The sequence below is a fragment of the Protopterus annectens genome, chromosome 7.part0 (assembly GCF_019279795.1).
Source record: "Protopterus annectens isolate FY-2018-M chromosome 7.part0, PAN1.0, whole genome shotgun sequence".
Taxonomy (NCBI): Eukaryota; Metazoa; Chordata; order Ceratodontiformes; family Protopteridae; genus Protopterus; species Protopterus annectens.
Window position 1 is genome coordinate 806,592,003 of NC_056739.1, and position 19,932 is coordinate 806,611,934.

General features: G+C 42.5%; 1 protein-coding gene across 1 annotated transcript in view; it reads left to right on the forward strand.

The window, feature by feature from the left end:
- LOC122806703 (polyamine-transporting ATPase 13A3-like) overlaps positions 1-19,932 on the forward strand; it is a gene marked incomplete in the record, with an annotated part of 1,429,840 nt that overhangs the window by 781,737 nt on the left and 628,171 nt on the right. Inside the window, 1 exon segment of the mRNA XM_044077342.1 lies at positions 7,544-7,694. Within this exon segment, the coding sequence (XP_043933277.1) occupies positions 7,544-7,694 (151 nt within the window).

Sequence of the window (19,932 nt, forward strand, 5' to 3'; positions counted from 1 at the left end):
AGTCAGGGCTTTATCCCTGTTACAGCATTTCATACTTGTAGTTCATTTGAAGAGTTAGCGCTATGTCTGACATCTTAGCTATCTTCTTCCCTCGAGAATGATAGACCTAGGCTTCATATCTGAGCACTTCTAAAATACTGGTATTATTCATTTTCAAAGCTTCATAGGTAGGTACTAGGCTATTGGCCCTAGGGCCTATATACGCCTAGCCAAAAAGGTACCCTGGCTTTTGCCACCCAAGAAAATTATTTTCCTGTCGAGCAGAGCCACAGAAGTGATCCCCGGCGTGAATTTCCTATTTCCCATCCAATCATCAAGATTTTTCTTGAAGCGTGCTAATGAGGAGCTCTGTTTGACATAGATAGGTAGGCTGTTCCAGAGTATGGCAAGTCTCTGGGACAGGAATCTATCCCTCCAGCATGTTCTGTTTATTGTGGTGACAAGGTTTAGGTCCCTACAGCATGTAGTTCGGAGGGATTGGGATTTCTTTAAGTGGAGCATATCCAATAGCTCTGGGTTTGGCATAGCTTTGTATGTTAGGCAGAGATCGCCTCTGAGTAGGCGATATGCGACAGAGTAAAGCTGGAGTTTTTTTAGATAGTCTGCGTAGGTTATCTGTTTGAGGCCAGTAATCCTGTTTGTGAGGTATTTCTGTGCCCTCTCCAGTTGTTGTAGATGTCTTGTGAGGTACATACCAAAAGGAGCACTGTACTCTCTAATGGGCCTAATGAGTGATGAGTAGAGGGGAACAATGACCTCTTTTTTTTTCTGGATGAGAAACCTTTTGTGATGAGGTGTGCCAAGTAGAAGGATTTCCTGACCACTGTGGCGATGTGATTATCAAAGGAGAGACTACTGTCCTGTTTAAAAGCCAGTAGAATACAGTATTTATATTAGCATGTATTTTCTCATGAACCAAAATCTGTAACTGTATGATGGTACTTGGTGGCTGTAATTCTTACTGTTTTCTCATCATTTTGCAAGTTTTATAAAGGGCGAAACAGCAGTTGCGAGGCAAATTCAAAGCCATATCTGAAACTCAGAGACTGAACGACAAGGTGCATGCTGTGTCCAGTCCACATATTTGCATTTCTCTTTTTTTTCCTATTAAATTTATTAAGGTGTTTTATCACAAAATACCATAGCAATAGTGGAATACATAATTCACATAAATGCAAACAATATAAAATAACAAGTAATAGGTAATGATTCAGTAATGGATTTAAATGAGTGGAATTGGTCATAAGCCTAAGCTTGCACTTTTTCTTTTCTTTGCATACTATTTTCTTATTTACTTTTCCAGTAATCACAGACACATGGATATAATTTAATCCACTGGACACATGTCCTTCCAGGGGCAGCCCAGGAATATTGTCTAGTGAAGTGACTTAGTCAGAGTCACCCAGTTGACCATTGAAGGGTGGGGGAATCAAACCCTGCAGTACAGGAAGCATCTCATCAACAGCGCTCAGCCTTACTCATTTTCACTAAGTGCCAGACAGACTTTTGCAACAAAACACAGTATATTTCACATTAGTGTGACTGGGAAAAAAAGTAAAAGAAAAAAGTTAAACTGAAAGTGTATTCATAGTTAAACATTTAACATTAAACTTGTAGACTTCATGCTGTGCAGTTTATTCACAGTAAAAGAGTAAATACACTGTCAGGAAACAAGGAAATCAAGGATTGTACCCAAAGAACATGTCGCATATTACGATTTATAGGTTCATAGGTAGGTACTAGACTATCTGCCCGAGGGCTTTTATATGCCTAGCCAGAGTGTCAGCTTTCGCCGCCCCATTGATTAATTAACTGAGCCTCTGTCAAGAAGAGCCAGTGAAGTGATCCCAGGGATGTATTTTCTGTTACCCATCCACTCGCCAAGGTCTCTCTTGAAGAGTATTAGTGAGGGGCTCTGCCTAATGTAGTTAGGAATTTTGTTCCAAAGCAGGGGGAGTCTCTGTGACAGGAATCTATCCCTCTAGCATGTTCTATTTATTGTTGTGGCGAGGTTTCGCTCACTAGAGCGAGTGGCTCACAGTGGCTTGGATTTCTTTAGGTGGAGCATGTCCATCAATTCTGAGGCAGAGATCACCTCTGTGTAAGCGATATGCCACCGAGTACAGCTGGAGTTTTTCCAGTTGGGCTGCATTGGACATATGTTTGAGACCAGTAATCCTCTTGGTGAGGTCTTTTTGTGGTCTTTCCAGCTGTTGGAAGTGTCTTGTGAGGTACATCCCAAATGGGGCATTGTAGTTGTATGATGGGTCTGATGAGTGATGAGTAGAGGGGCACTATAACCTCTTTATTTCTAGATGCGAACCCTTTAGTAATTAGATGGGCTACATAGAAGGATTTCCTAACTACTTTGGCAATATGATTGTCAAAGGAAAGATTACTGTCTACCTGGGTCCCCAGATCTCTTATTACCTCTTCTAAATTAAGGGGGCTGCCACCTATGTGGTAATTCATGAGTGTTTTGCTTTTCCCAAACGGGACGACTATGCATTTTTTTGCATTTAGCTGGAGACCATGACTTTGACACCAGATGTCCGTCTCAGTAAGGCCCTTTTGGAAAATGTCCGTGTCAGCCGGAGAGTGAGAAGTATATGCCGAACAGTAGGGGTCCCAGGACCGAGCCTTGTGGGGCCACTTGTGACTGGTTTAGAGTTGGACCTGGAGCCCACTATTCTTACCGTGTGAGTTCTGTCTGTAAGCCAGTTGGCAACCCATCTTGTGACGTAGTGGTTTATGTTCAAGCTGGTGAGTTTTTCTATAATTCCCGATTTGGGGAATGGTGTCAAAAGCCTTGGCGAGGTCAAGGTAAGCTGTGTGAATTACCTTCCCCTCATCTCTGGCCTTGGTGACTGTCTCGAAGAAGTCAACCAGGTTTAGTAGGCATGATCTGCCCTTAAAGCCGAACTGGGTCGGGTCAAGTGTTTGGAGGTTCCCAATGTCTTTGTTAATGAGTTCCATGATGATGCGCTCCATAGCCTTGCTGACCAGGCTAGTCAGGCTTATGGGGCGATAGTTACCATTGTGGCCCCCTCCTTTGTGGAGTGGAATAACCGTTGCTGTGCTCCATTCTGTGGGTACGTAGCCTGTGGAGAGGCTGAGGTTGAACAGTGTGTTTAGGTGGGGGGTTAGTTCATTCTGTAGTTCGTGCAAGACACAGCATGGGACATCATCTGGCCCCATTGATGCTGTGCTTCTGGCTTTTGAAAGGGCTGTTTTCACCTGTGCGTCTGTGATTTCCGGGACACTACACTTTTCCGGTATTGTTGTGGGCTCTTTTGGGGGTGAGAGAGGGGTGTGGTTTGCACTGAATCTATCTGCCAGGATGTTGGCAATATCAGTGGGTTCAGTATATTTTTGTGCTATTCTGCACTAGCTCAGAGCATATCTGCGAGTTGCCACTTAGATTCTTGACGTAGCTAAAGAAGGCTGTGTGGTTATCTTTTGAATCCTTGGCTATTTTTCTTTCGAAGTTAGCCTTGGAGGATTTTATGAGGGACCTTAGTTTCTTACTGATACTGATCAGGGATGTTTTTCCTTCTTTGGGTTTGCTTTTTGTCTGAACTAGTTTCCTCCTTCTATTATATAGCCTGTTTATGGCAGGGGTCCACCAGACTGGTTTCCTTCTCTTAGGGGAGTGAGTCTTGGTTTTGCTAGGGATGGCACGATCCATGCATCCTTGTAGGTGCTCATAGAGTGCATTTGTAAAGGTTCCTGCATCTTGGACACTTATCCTTTAGCGTGGGGGCTGTGAAACTTACCACCTCTGTCTTAAGTAAGGTGAAGTTTGCTATAGAAAAGTTTTTCACTGTGGTTTCCTTGGTTGGAGGTTGTGATGTGGTGTGGACATCCAGAGTGATTAGTTTATGGGTCTGATCTAACCAGTGACGGGTTGACCTCTGGTGTGGAACACCTGTCGCCCATGTTGGTGATGACCAGGTCCAATATGTTTTCACCTCTGGTAGGGGAGTTTACCAGCTGATCCAGGGCATTTGAGTTGATAAATTCCAGGAAGCGCTGGACCTGGGAGTTTGTACTTGAGTAGTTTTCCCATTTAACGGTAGGGTAATTGAAATCGCCCAATATCAGGGTGTTCGGTAGGACCTTCATGTTTTCCAGTGTCTCCAGAAAGACGGAGTGATGGTCCTGGGTCATGGAGAGTGATCTGTAGCAGGCCACAATTTGCATTGCAGATTTGCCTGATGTTAGTTGCACATGGATGATCTCAGAGGTATCATGCTGTGCCACTAACCTGGAGGTGTAGGTATCCTTGATGAATATGGATACACCCCCTCCTTTTGTGTTTTGGTCCATGTTCTCTGGCCGAAATGTGTGGTATGAGTTGTAGCCCAGTAGTGCTGGGGTGCTGTGTGGAGCCTTGAACCAGGTTTCAGTTACTGCACAGATGTCAACGTTCTCCATACTGAGGAGTGCTTCGAGCGCGTGCATTTTGAGATTTAAACTCCTGGCATTGAGTAGCATAACCCTCATTTTTTAATTTGTGCTGTTTACGGAGGTGGGTTTGACTTTTCAGCCTTGCCTAAAAAAGGCACTATGGGGGCAGCAAGAGCCTTGGCCAGTATTCGAAAGCCTAGGGGTGACAGGTGCAAGCCGTCTCTTGTGAAGCAACGAGGCCTGTCGAGCATGTCGTCCCAGGCTGACAGACACTGGATCCCCTTTGAATGACACCAGAAGCTTAGCCAATTGTTGAAATTGATAATTTTTTTCTTTATACTGCGGTATCATTCTTGGTGAGGGCAGGATGCTACTCAGGGTCATACCCGCCTGGGCTACATGATCAGAGAGCTCTTCCATGTCTCTTTTCATGTAGTCCAAGGAGGTACGTCTCAGGTCATTCACATCAACATGAACAATGACATAGTCATATTTGTACTTGTTCTGGAGTGACCTGAGTGCTTGTGTTATGTGGCGGATTCTGTCTTCCGACAGGCAGCTAACAGTAACCTTCTCCTTGTCCAGCCTAGTGAGTGGGATGTCAGTGTGCCTGACTATAGAGTCGCCTATTTACTAGTGTGTTAGGTATGTTATTTCGCCTTAAGGGCTGTGATGGTGCGGCACACTGATTTTGTGTTTTATGTGTTGTCTGGTTTGTAACTGGAGGTGCAGGGTTTTTGGGCGTCTGCTTTGGAGGTCTGTGATGCTTTTGCAGGTTTTTATTTAGAGCCTTGGAGTATGATTTTGTGTATTTATGTGTATTTTTTGCCAGTGCTGGTTTAGTACGTCTCTGAGGCTGGAGGTGTGGTGCAAGTGTTAACCTTCTCCTCATGACTGCCTGTTCCAATCGTGGGTGGAGAGAGCTTAGCCTTCAGTTTAGCTATATAATTGCATCTCTCGCATATGTTAATGTTTTGTGGTAGGAGGAGAGGGTTGTCTGTGTACATGAGGCAGTTGTAACATTGCCTCAGGATACCCAGGTTCACCAGCTGGACTGGAGAGTACACCTGAAATTGCCCTTTGGTCATGCCTGAATAGTAGGGTGAGCTGCTTAGTAGTTTGGTTGGTGAGGGGTGAATAATGAGCCTTGCCCTGCTGGGCAGTCAAATGTCGGGGTGTATTAGTGCTTGCTATTAGGTTTGAGCAAGTGCTGGACTGTAGGATGCTTTTTAAGTGCTTAGGTTGAGAGTTAGACTACTTTCAAGGGAAAAAACTGAAGAGGAGACTTGGTGTTTATTCCTTCCTTTACACAGTAACTACTCTAGGATGCAGGAACAAAGTGTTTAAATTGCTTACAGCCACTTTTAGGACTGTATACCTCTGATATCTATACCTCAGATGTCTGCTTGAGATCAGGTGAGCAAATTCATAAGTAATGCCCCATAAATGCATCTTGGTATGCTGCAGTCAGAACGTACAGTGCAGCCGTCTCAGCATCGTAGCTCAAGAATCAGAGACAAAGATCCAGAGTTGGGAAATAGGGCCAGGAACACTCTGTGTATATTCACCTATAGTAGTACAGACAGCAAGGCTGTATAAATGTGTGTGTGTGTGTGTATGTATGTATATGTATATATATATATATATATATATATATATATATATATATATATATATATATATATATATATATATATATATAGATAGATATATAGATAGATATATATAGATATATAGATATAGATATATATATATATATATATATATATTTATGCTATTTCTTGCCCTCACTTTGTGTATACTTTATAACTATATATATGCCCCAATTCCTTTGTACACTGTTGTCACCACCATTTCCCCTGCACTCGATCATGAACAAGGTGTGCTTTTTCCATCATACTGTTTGCACTACCATTCAACACTGTTTTGTTTCCCCACTTAATGTATTTTTGTGTATATTACTTTGCCCTAGTTGTCAGTTTTCCTTCACTTTGTACTGTCATAAATTCTCCTACCAGCTGTTTTTTAGTAAATTTGAGAGTTAACATTGCTTCACTGTCCAATGTCTCTCTGTCACTGTAATATCTTTGCAGTGTTATCTTTTGTCAGTGTAATAGCTAGTTAAACAACTGTTGTATTGGCTTCCACAGGTCTGTTCTTTATTATAATCCACTCATCCTGCCATCATCCTTGAATCAATGTAAAGTTAATTTTATTGCCAACAGGCAGTTTTTCTCTCTTTTTTAATTAATACTTTTGGGGAGCTGCAGCCTTAAGTTAGCCTTCATTTGGAGCTGCCTGTGCACGTAGCCATAGCTGGCACTTCTACCACCCCAGAACCATTTCCTGATGTAACTTTCCTCCCCTTCAGCTTCCGCTGTACATGTGAAGAGAGGAAGAAAAAAAAAAGATTTTGGCCATTTTTAAACAGTGTGTGTTTCTTTTGGCTTTTCCCGGTTAGGGGTCGCCACAGTGTAACTCCGTTCCGCTAATGATTGGCAGTAGAGTTTTACGTGCTAGTAAGCCAATACTGGATTGCTGCACCTTAACATGCACATGCAGGGACAGAAAAAAAGAAGCCAGGAACTGCGCTTCTAGATTGCTGACCGTAACACTTTGCAACTGGGGTTGCTTCGCCCCCAACCCTTACTACGTTTCTACCTGTCTATTATTCATGATTATTTATGTATTATTAATTTTTTAAGGTCTGTACAATTATAATGTGATCCTAATTTTGTGTACTTTGCAAGTTGTTCACTTTGTTACTAAGCACTTGTAAATTTTCTTTTGTAAATTGCAATAGTTTGAATCAGTTTAATGTGTGTGAATCTTGAAATATATGCAGCACCTATAAGGAAATGAGAGAAATGTGTACAGATTAGGTGTATATAATTAATTATAACATTCTTGTCCATTTGTGTTGAGTATATACTGTGTAATTTTGTAATTTCTTTGGCCCGGGTTGTGTATAAAAAGGATCCTTTGGATCAGTACACCTACCTGATTGACAAAATCAAATAAATAAGTAAATAAATGAGTGAGTGAGCAAGCGTGTCATTAAGTACTCCTGTATGTATGTTCCCATTGAAGACATTCTATAACTGTCATTTAAACTGAGACTTGCATCCAACAGGTTCCTTTCTCTGGAGACAAATGTGCAAGCTGAACACCTTATGCGAACGCCCTTTGTTGCTGCCATGGCATCTTGCCATTCCCTCACTAAAATTGAAGGGAAGACATCAGGAGACCCACTGGATCTGAAAATGTATGAAGCGACTGGATGGGTATGGAATGGTATCATTATGATTTTTTTTTTGGTGGGGGGTTAAGGGACATGAAAACTGATGGCAGACAAGGAGGAAAAAATAAAGCTTTCTTTCTTTCATTCATTCTTTTGGAGCACCTCTCTCCTAATTGTACTGATGTACACGTTGCCTGCTGGGCTGCCTGTAGTTTAATTTTTTTGCTGATATAAATTTAATGCTACAGCCCATACAAACTAATGCTGGCTAGCTTACCAGTGTCATTGTGTCTCTGTGAGTGGTGTCTCTTATGTTGGAGCATTTGCACTGCGATCTGACAACTTTGTCCGGCTGTCCTATTGGAGCACCTGTCCTGCTATCTGACAGCAGAGTCTGGCACTCATGTTGGAGCACCTGCACTGCTGTCTGGCAGCTATGTCTGTCTCAAAAACATTATGCTAATTCTGTATAAAGGCTGAGGTACTTTTCTTTGACAGCTGTTATAACATCAATTCTGCAGCTTTTGATTTAGTATCCTTGAGTTTAAAATGGTGATGCAATAATAGATATTGTCATTCCTGTTTTTATTTATTTATTTTTTTTTATTGAATAAAAATGTAGCTCGATATATAGCATCTACTTTTGAAACTGCTGGGCTTGTAACCCAGGTGTTAGAACCTCAACGTACTTTAAAATTTTCCAGGCAGCTGACTCCATTCTCCTATAATGCAACATTTCTTCTGCTTGTTCACGTCTTTTCCCCTGCAAATTTCTTTAACTGATGCTGAAAATGCTTTATGCTACTTTTATGAATTGACAAGGATGTCAAGCTGAAAAATTGTTCCTTTGTTAAACTAGGCTGTCCTTTAGACAGTATGTTTTCACTTCTTTTTTGTCAGTATTTTAGTTAGACCCCAAGTTCATTTTCCTTCATTATGGTAAGTTGATACTGCCTGCTGACAGGCACACTAAATGTTTAATTTTCCTATGCTTGCCTGGCTTGCAAATGTATCTTGAAAGATTTGTTTCAGATTCAACAACACAAGTGTATTAAGTATTAAAAATGTTTTCCATGTCTCAGAAATTGCTCAAGTTGTAGAAACAGCCTTGTGATCTTATAAGTTTAAAGCAGGTGTGTCGTCTGATCCTTATTTAGGTGAATCAGTTTCTCCTTCTTCAGCCAGTCAACACAGATTGGACAAGTGTAAAGTCAGGAGTGAAGAAGCTGCCACATATTTTAATCTTTCATGAACGAGCTCTTACTATCTGACTGTTGGCTCCTCATGTTCATTTAAAAGAATCAGTGTAAAGAAAGCTGAATGTGCTGCGGTAGCATTGTCGCCTCACAGTAAGACGTTGTCCCGTTCGATTCTCAGCTAGAGCGTCTTCTGTGTGGAGACATGCGTGAATGGGCATACCTTCGTTGAAGGTTGTGCGTCAGGACTGGCAACTCGGCACGTAAAAATCCACTGCCAATCATTAGTGGACCGGAGTTCCGCTGTGGTGACCCCTAACCGGGAAAAGCCAAAAGACACAACAAGTGTAAAGAAAGCTGAATAATGCAGTATAGAAGATAAAGTGATGGCATCCTACCCCCACTATTGATGTCTTATCTGTAAGTGTTGAATGTGGATTCTCTGTCTCTGGCTTGTTGCGCCTTTTCTCTTCCATTGAGAATGTTTGTAGATGTGCAGTCAACAGAGTACGGTCATTTGACTCTGGCCTAAAGATTAGATACAAAGTCTCTCACTCTGTCTCTCAGGGATGTACACCTTTTCCTCAGTTTTGAAGATTGCAGGACTCAGTCCTTCTAATGTCTTCCACTGGGGTTTGGCCTCTCCAGCATTAATCTACCTGAGACCCAAGCTCACACTTCAGATTCTTCATCACATCGATGCCTCCCCTACACCACCACCATCATCTCCATCCCCATTAGGTTCATCCTTCATCTTTCCTTAGGGTTGACAGATTCATAATTCTCGCTGCCTCCTGAGCTTGAGTCACCTGAGTCAGAGATGCTTAGGACTTGCTTCACTAAGATGAGAAATTTAGGGCCAAATTTAGATTAAATCACTGGGGATGTTGGTAAGGAAATTAGGCATGCTTATCCTTCATCTTCTCTGGAGATCCCAAGATTAGGAAGATTCTCTGGCTATCCCAGGAGAGTGGAAGTTGTTTGCTATACTCACAGATATCTCCACTAAGGTTGCATTCTGCAAAATTTACCTCAGTTTCTTGGGAACTTAAGCCACAGGAAGTTAGAGTGTATTAAGCCACAGGAAGGTAGAGTGTATCTTCTCCGTATAAATGAATATTTCCTTTTTGGAAAAACCTGCACACTGCCTGCAGGAGGAGCCCTACTTGTCAGGGTTTTGCACTTCATTTTTGTGATATTAAATCCACTACACGAGCTCACTTCAGAAAACATGTTATCTGATGTTGTTAATCTTCATTCCATTCATCACTGATGGGTTTTGGTTCCATCCTCAGAATTGAGTCGGCCGTATACCAAGCTCGCGCCAGTCAAAAACTCTCGGGCTAAGCTTTTACCCATAATCCCATTTCTCTGTTACCTCAGATCTCGTTTGCCTCATAGCCGTAAAGCTGCTTTCAAGCCAGCTCTCAGCTAAGTCTTTGATATTTTAATATTTTGATATTTCTGAATAGATGAGTGTTTTTCAGAAAGTGTGTTACTTTATTCCACCCTATATTTTCGTTTACCTGATTATCGCTAAGTCTCTTACCTGCTTTTCCTGTCAGCTATCTGTTGGTAATCTTTGTACTATCGCTGGTACACTGTCTTCTTTCTACCCACAGTGGTAATCTTCCTATACCATTGTTGGTATTTTTCTTCTGTGTTTCTAACTAAGTTGTGGTTGTGATACTGTTTTCGTTGTAATCTGGTTTTCTCTGGTACTGTATTATTTTTGTTGGTGTGACATGTCTGAAAAAAGGGCACTTCAGGCTTCAACCAATGTCTGAAGTGTGAGAGAAAAATGGCACTCGTGATGACTGTGTTTATTGTTTGGGAGTGCCTCATCTGTCTGTATAACAGGATTGCTCTGTTTGTCAGGGTTTTAGTTCTTGTACCTTGAATGAGCATAAGAACAAACTGATTTTAAAGGGCCTTCTTAAATCTCCCTTTTCAGAGGCTCTCTCTGTGTCAGAGGGTTCACTCCCTCCTAGAAAAGAGAGAGAGGCCACATTCCGTTCCCTCCTCACCCTCTGGTGAGAAGAAAAGACCACCTAAACCAAAACTTCAAAAATTTCTTCTCCGGAACAGAAGTCTTCATCTATGGCCCTGATTTCGGTACCATCTGTCAGTTGCGTCGGCGCCAACTTTGTCTGCACCGACAATGTCTATGGCACCGACTATGGCTGAAACTAAGATTTTTTAGCTCAGCCCCAATTACGACTCTGAGTCTTTTCATGGTTCCAGTAGCTCAGATGGACACTACCGCCCCTATCGTCTCAAAAATGGAGACAGTGCTGCTATTAGACATGCAAGCATGGACCCGATATTCCCTGTCTGTGGACCCCTTCTTGGGACAGGCTTATAGTCCCTTCTTAGAGTGTTCAGAGTCCCCTTCAAGAATATCCACTAGATCCATAAAGCCTCTCTGAACTCGATGTGGTGCGCCTTGTGGTCCAGCTGCTGACAGCCAGGGGGATCCCTTCTGATTCAAAAACCCAATCCTTTCTAGGACTTGAGATTTCTGCTTCACGGACTTCATATTACTGACCTCCTTCATCCTCCTTGCAGGTTTTGAAGCCCTCTGCACCGACACCCCTCTCGGCACCCTTGGCTTCGGTGCCGATAGTGGATCTCACATTGACCCTGGAGCTGACCCTTTGGCCTTCGGTTCCATTGGAACCAGGTCTTCCTCAGTCTGGGGATTGGACTACAGGCTGCTTGGTTCCGAGTTCATTGCCAACCCTTTTTACTGTGCCATCCACGGTGCGAGGAGCCCTGTTGGTACCAATCCAGCTTGAAGCTCCATTCCTGGGAGCGGGCTCAACGGAGCGGGATGTGACCCTGGTTCTGAGGTTGTCTTTCTTGGTTCCAGGCTCCCATCCCTTTTCGGGCGGCCCTGCCTTCCAGGCGCTGGAGAGGGCTGTTGCCTCTGTCGGCAAGTCTTAGGCGTCGGAACCTCCATGTCCCCCCCCCCTGAGCTGCAGCAGCTTCCAACCACTTTCTGATAGCAGCGCATATCCCAGGGAGTTCCACCGTGATCACAGACAAATTGAGCAGATGCATTCTCCTGCCTCACAAGTGGTCCTTCATCCCCAACCTAGTGGCAAAGATTTTCAGCTATTGGGGCAAGCCTTGCTGTGACCTATTTGCCTCTCCATACAATCACAAATGCAGCAACTACTTTGCCTAATTCCCCCACAGGGGGAGTCCCCGAGGGACACTCTTATCCACGATTGGTCCACAAGACTACTTTATGCTTATCCTCCCATTCCTCTGATTCCTCTAGTTCTGAAGAAAGCTCTTCGGTTGAAAAGCAAAATGATCCTCATAGCATCATATTGGCCTCGACAGGTATGTTTCCCCTTTCTCTGGCCTCATCTGCTTTGCAGATCGTGGACCTTGGATCCAACTCCAGATTTCTCACCCCCAAGGGTTGAGCCACCCAAACTTCACCAGTCTCAGCTCACAGCTTGGCTTCTCCACTCCCGATGATCACCAGGCATTGTAATCCTGCCTCTCCAGTATGTGACTTTATTCTGGCTTCACATAAGCCATTCACCAGAAAACTTTATGCTACCAAATGGAAAAGATTTTCTATTTTGTCTAGACAGAAAACTAGAACCATTTTCTGTACCGATCTCTGCTGTACTCCAGTACTTATCTAACCTTTTTGACGAGGGTTCCGCAGCATCTGCTTGAGTTCATTTACCTGCCGTTTTGAATTTTCATACTGGTTTTGGTGACTCCTCTTTAATTTATCATTGTCTGAGCAAAACCTTTTTGAAAGGAGTCTATCATTCCAGACCTCCAATTAAGCAGCCGACAGAACCCTGGAGTCTCACACTTGTCTTACAGTCTTTGACACGATCCCAGGATTAGGAAGATTCTCTGGCTATCCCAGGAGAGTGGAAGTTGTTTGCTATTCTTGCAGATATCTCCACTAAGGTTGCAGAGCTGTCAGCTGTTCCTTTCTTTGGTGGTCATTCTGCAAAATTCACCTCCATTTCTTGAGAACTTAAGACACAGGAAGGTAGACTGTATCTTCTCCCTATAAAGGAATATTTCCTTTTTGGAAAAAACCTGCATACTGCCTGAAGAAGGAGCCCTACTTGTCAGGGTTTTGCATTTCATTTTTCTGATATGAAGTCCACTACACGAGCCCACTTCAGAAAACATGTTTACATCTTACAATGTGGTCTTAGAGCTTGTGTGTGTTATATTCTCATCAAGATGTAAATAGATGAAAAACATTTTTTCTGAAGGGTCCTTGATGGACATTTTCAAGGTTCAGGCTTCCCTTGGTGTTGCAGTAGGTAGCCCAATGGTCTGCATGGAATTCCCTGTCACAGCCCGGGTTACTGATAAGGTAGGATTCTGTGCACCAGCATTTCTGACTGTATAACACAGTATTCCCTGAAGGTACCAAGGTGTCTTTTTTTTTCAGCCTGCCCTTTCAAGATCCCCATTTTATTTGATTCTGAAACTGATTAACATCTGAATGGTTGTTAGAAAGAACTGGCTGTTGTGGTTTGATAATGTTAAGTTTTACCTTAAACAGCCTTTTCCTAGAATTGAGAGAAGCTAGCAGAGACTGTGGTTTCAACTCCAGCAGCAGGAGATGGATCCTTCCTCAGCTGAAGTCCAGGAAGGTCACTGTAAAAGAGGAAAACATTGATCCAGCTGCTTTAGCCCTTGAGATATATCTAGGGCAGTCGCATACTGCTTCAGAATATGCATCAATCCTGCTTCACACTCTGGCCTCCTGTCTCTGAGATGGCTGAAGGGAAGTGCAGCCTCCAAAACCCTAGTTTTTTTTTCAGAGTAAAACAGCAGGCATGGACAAGAATGATCGTAAGCAGAAATTATTACCCTTTCCTTTCTCATCTATTCCTCCTCCATTAATGTCAGATGTATACTATGCCCAAACCATCTTAACAAGAAAAGAGGTGATAAGGATTTTCCAAAAAAATTTTCATAAATCCTCCCATACTTCCAGGACACTGACACTGTTATGCATTCTTTGTTATTTGTCTTCACATTGTTCAGTGATCAGTAGTCCCCTTCCATGACCTAATCAGCTCATTTGAACCCTTTTGTGGAAAAGAACCAATCCCAGGAGGCCATTATCTAGGCAGCTGTAAGGGTTATGCTTTAAGCTTAGTCTCTGTTTTGCCCAGTGACAGCCACATCTGTCATGCCTCACAGTACAGACAGCTAACTCACACGTGTTTCTGCATGTGCATATCTTGGCAAAAATACAGACTCACTTCCCAGTGGATGCCCTTGTGTCCACTTTCTTCCTGCCGTTTTGGACTCTTTATTCATCTCCAGCTTCTTCTCCACTATCTGTCTCACTGCAGGTATTGGGTAGGTTGTGCCATATCCTGATCTGAATCCGAACTACTCATTTCCCATCTTGCTCATACCTGCCAGGACTTCATTTGAGCCTGCTGTTTTACCCATCTTCATTTTCCTTTGTACTGTTGCTTCTTTTAGGGTGAGTTATTCTTCCTCTTTCATTGTAGGTTGTTCATGGGGCTTTGCAGCTTCTGTGAGTTTTCTTCAGTTAGAAAGTGCTGGAAGTGCTCCTTACAGGTCCAGTGGATTGTTGCTGGCAACCATTATGAATATTGTCTAATGACATTTTTTTGTCTTTCTCTTTGTCATGTAACCTACTAGAGTTTGTGCTATCTGCTGAGCCACTTTTCAGAAATTGATAGTTTCTCTGATACCTTGCTCTTTGCCATTGCAATCGGGCTGTTAGACTGCTTGTTAGCCAGCCAGTATTCCTTCTTATTCTGGTCTTTATTTTCTTTCTCCCATCTCTTCCTACCCTCCATTTTTTTGTTAAACAAGAAACATCTTTATTGAATTATCACTGTTGACATAGACAAGCATACGTTTATATAAATGAAAACAAACCATATTGGCAGTTACATTTGCAAACATTATACATCATGTATAATCTATAGTTATTGCCAAGCAAACATTACATAGCTCATTCAATTCCTGCCTTCCCTTAAACCTCATTTCTTCTCCACAACATTATACTGCATGTATTTTCCCACAAGTCCCATTTTTTCTGTGTAAATTGCTCCTACCCTTTCCTAAAGGCCCCACTTCTAGTTCTTTTTTCTCTGTTATATTCACTGTTTCTAGTATGGTTGGTTTAGACTTTGATTTCCATTTTCTTGAGATTGCTTTTTTGGCAGCCACCGGAATTAAACTCAACAAGGCCTTAACATGTCTAGGCAGTTCTGATCCTATGTCACAGCTCAAAAAATAGTTTCTTTAGTTACACCAATTTGCTCACCCAGTAGCCAAGACGTCAGAGTAATGAATCTTTTGTACTTTGGTATCCGTGGTCAGTTGTATTTTACCTTTTTGTCTTGGTTTTGTGGTGAAATTTCTGACAGAGTAGTCTGCAGGGAATTTTTAAAGTCTTCCAACTAATTGCACTCAAAGATATGTTCCAATTATCTCCTTCTTCCCCACCGCAACTCCATCATTTGCAGTCTTTATGGCGTCTGCTAGGGGTATAAAAATACCTATGCAAACACTTCCAAGCAAAGATTCTACATCTTCTAGACTTTGTTGCATATTTCGGAGCCAAACATATATCCTTCCATTGTTTCTTTGTGATTTTTTATCCAGTTTCTCTTCCCAATCCTTTCTAACCTCCTGTGATTGATTCCTAAAGTTATCATACAATATTTTATATGCTGTACTAATTTTCCCTTTTTAAGAGTGGTTTCTGTTGTAGATTCTACTAAAAACTCTACTAGTGCTGGTCATTTAGTATCCCTGTTTCTTTCTCTTTGCCTATACTCTGGTATCAAGTCCTTGATAGGGAAGGCAATCTGTAGCCTACAGTCCAGATAAATTATTGGCTCTTCCCATTCTATTACCTTTCCCTCTCTAGTTATTTGCTCCCAGTACCCTGGGTCCTTTGCCAGTTTTCGCCAGTAATTTCCAGCCCCTTTTTGCCTATTCTCTGTACCCCTAATGCAGTCATACATATCAGCAGAATCTCCTTTCTCCATTCCCATGTTGGCTTAGTTCTTAAAATACTTTGTTACTTTATGAATGTAATATTCTGTATGGTTATTGTTATTCTCCTTTTGGATCTGCATCCAAAATCCCAGACTATCCTTGCTTCTTGAGCTTCTCCCCATTTCATCATAATCCATTTCCACTATGAATTATAGGTTTTTGCGCGTGCTGTGTATAGGAGCCTTAAACTGTGTAGCTCTGAAATACCCCTTCAGTTCAGGTAATCCAAAACCAGCTTGTCCTGTTGGAAGGATCACCTTATCCCACTTTACTGTTGCCATCTTCCCTCCCAGATAAAATCCTTCAAATGTTTATTAATTGCTGTCCACATCCTCTGATCAAAATGTGCCTGACCTGTGTATAAAACTAAAGGGACTAAAAACATTTTCACTGTTTGTAGCTTGCTATCCATAATACAGAGCTTCCATTTTCTCAGTTTTTGTATTATCTTTTGTTTAGTCTTTTCCCACTTATCCTTAGCTGCCATAACAGAATTGTTTCTAATCTGTACACCTCTAAGTACTTTATTTCATCATGTCCCCCGTAAATGTGGATATTGCCGTATGTGGATGCATAGTTTACAGCTGTTGCTGTCCTTTTCTGATTTTGTCAGATACAAAATACATCTGCAAATAAAGCCAACTTTTTTTATTACCATACCAATTGTATCCTTTAATTTTTGAGTCCCTTATTTTTTTTGTCAGTGGATGTTCTTCGTGTTTCACTGTTGCAGTCATCACACCGATTATCCTGCGAGGGGTAGCCCTCAGTCGGCCCAAATACCAGAGGCTTAGTATTTCTGTGTCGGTTGCTGTCGCTCCAGGACTGACGTCAGGTCGTTAGTGGTATAAAATCAGGCAGCTGACGCTATTCCATCAGCCTTTCTTGCCGAGGAGCCCGAAGTAGAAGCAGTTTCCACAAGCGCCGGTCAGCCGCTACCCGAGTTTTTGTTCCCAGACTGAAGTTGAAGTCTTCTAAAGCTAAGTACCTCATTGGGGATCCTTTTTTCTTCTCTAACCGATGTCAGAAAAAGTTAACAATTGTCTCGCCTGTGGAAAGCAAATACCACACCGAGATTTCCATTCTTACTGCGTCACCTGTTTAGGCCCAGACCACTTCGTCTGTCGCTGTCAGTTTTGTGCTTCGTTCAACATCAGAATTATACATCGTTGGGCCCTTATTGTAGCTAAATATTTTTGCTATCGATCTCCATATTCCGAAATGACTTCGATTAAGCCATCCAACTACCGATCTTCTGAAAAAACGTAAGGCTAAAGACAGAGACAAACCACACAGGTCCAAAACTGCCACAGACGCTTCCGTTAAGCTAGTCACCAGTTCACCGTTCCTCATTGAGGCACTTTGGCAGCCCCTGATGCCCGCTTCTGTGGATTCGCAGACCGCTGCCGGGACCCGTTCGGAGTCCAGTATGCCATGAGACTCTTCTTTGACTAAGGATCCTGTGAATGTCTCTACCTTGGATGGGTCGGAGCCGCTGAGCAGGCACTGGCTTCTGAGGAAGATGTTCGCACTACCGATATTTGACACAAACCAACGACGACTTTTGCGTCTTCAGTTCTTTCTAAAATTACCGAGTTTCTAAGGCCCAGGGTATAAACTACGCCTAAAAAACTGATGACCCAAGCTCAAGCACCTGCTTCCATGCCTCATTCTCAAATGCTTAAAATGGCGGAAGATCTTATCATGCTTATTAGGGGAAGCCAGCTTACTTCTTTCAAAAGAAAAAGAGACTTGTCCCCAGCAGTTTTACCTGGCCAGGAGTCTGATGACTCTGAGGTTTCTGAATATGAAGACATGCAACCCTTGTCTGCTTATGAGGATTCAGATGCAGAGGAATCCATTCCTTCTGCCTCTCCTCCAGAGGATTTTTCATTTGGTGAAACCCTACATACTCCAAATCCAGGGCAGGCTTTGCAACCGCAGTCTTGCAGGGCACCATAGCCAGCCCCAAGTCTTCTTGACTGCCTCCACCCTTTTCTTCAGTTTTGGGAATCAACCCAAGTGTGATGACTGCAACAGTGAAACATGAAGAACATAGTACAGTTGTGTACACTTACCATAAATGTAGATGTTAGAGTGTATTCACTGTTGCAATCCTGGTTTCCCACCCTCCATCCCCCTTGTCTGTCTCTCTTCCTCACTCCTTAAAGAGATTTCTTTTCTACTGGTGGTGTTCTTCCACCATAACCTAGCTCCCTATCTGGGGGCTCCTGACATTTGGGGCAAGAAAAACTGATGTAAATGCATTGGCTGCCTGATTTTATACCACTGACAACCTGACATCAGTCCTGGAGTGACATCAAACGGCGCAGAAATACTAAGCCTCTGGTATTCGGGCCGACTGAGGGTACCCCTGGCAGGATGACTCAAGTGTGATGACTGCAACAGTGAATACACAAATCTACATTTGTTGTAAGTGTACACAACTGTACTTTCTAAATATAGCACAAGTAACAAAGGGAAAATAAGGCACCCCTGTCTGGTTTCTCTGCTCAAACAGACGTTATCAGAGAGGACCCCCCCACTTTAATTTATGCCTCTGATCCATCATTTATCCTCCTAATCAACTTTGTAATTTTATTAGGGAATGGAAGTGCTTCCATTGCCCTACTCCTGTAAAATCCCAGCTTACTCTGTTGAATGCTTTCTCTGAATTAAGACCCACCAACAGCATTGGTATTTTCTCACATTCCACTTCCCTCTGAATCATCATTGTTCTCTTAATGTTGTTAAATGTTTCCACTCCTGCACAAAACCACATTTATCCATATCCATCAGTTTTGGCATCACCTTTGCCATTCTTTAGCCATTATAGACATAAATACTCTATAATCATGGTTTAGAATCAAAATGGGCCTATATGAAGTTGGATTTGATGGATTTTTCATCATCTTCTTTTGGCTGTTCCTGTTAGGGGTCACCACAGTGGATAATCTGTTTCCATTTCTACCTGTCCTCTGCATCATGCTCTTTCACACCCAACCCACCTGCATGTCCTCACATCCATAAACCTCATCTTAGGCCTTCCTCTTTTCCTCTTACCTGGAAGCTCCATCCTTGGCATCCTTTTCCCAATATACCCAGCATCCCTCCTCAGCATATGTCCAAACCAACGCAATCTCGCCTCTCTTGCTTTGTCTCCAAATTGTACAACCTGAGCTTGACCCTCTAATATACTGATTCCTAATATGTCCATTCTAGTCACACCCAGTGCAAATCTTAACATCTTTAACTCTGCCGCATCCAGCTCTGACTCCTGCCTTTTCGTCAGTGCCACCATCTCCAACCCATATGATATAGCAGCTCTCACTACCCTCTTGTAGACCTTCCCTTTCACTCTTACTGGTACTCGTCTGTCACAAATCACTCCTAACACTCTTCTCCACCCATTCCACCCTGCCTGTACTCTCTTCTTCACCTCTCTTCCACACTCATCATTACTCTGAACTGTTGATCCCAAGTACTTAAACTCATCCACTTTTACCAACTCAACTCCCTGCATCCTATATTTCCCATGATTATTTAGGTCTAACAGCCACCATAGCTTTTTTTCAGGATGTTGGTGCTTTTCTTTCCGTTAAAATAGTGTTAAACAAAACCTTCCAGATCTTTATCACTTTCTTCCCTCCTAGCTTCCAAACTTTCACATCTACCCTCCTTTTTTGATAAATTCTTGGATTACTACATTCCACCACCAGCTTTCTTTTTGTACCTCACTTCCGTATGTGGCTCAGCCAGTTATCTGTTCTACAGTCTTCACACATGCTCTTTTGAGGAGCTGCTATTCTTCTTAGATTCCACCTGCTTTCTCTTTTTCCTGGAACACTAAGTATCTCATTAAACTTCTGTGCTTTCATTCCAGTCAACGTTCAGGTCTTCAAGCTAGTCTCTGTTGACCTTTGAGCTTTCTTTGACCACTTCTTGCAGTTGATTGTGGCCAGTAGTGCTTTTTGCTGTGAGCCAAAAGTTTCATTGATAATGACTTCACAATCTCGTCATTGCAGTGGCAAG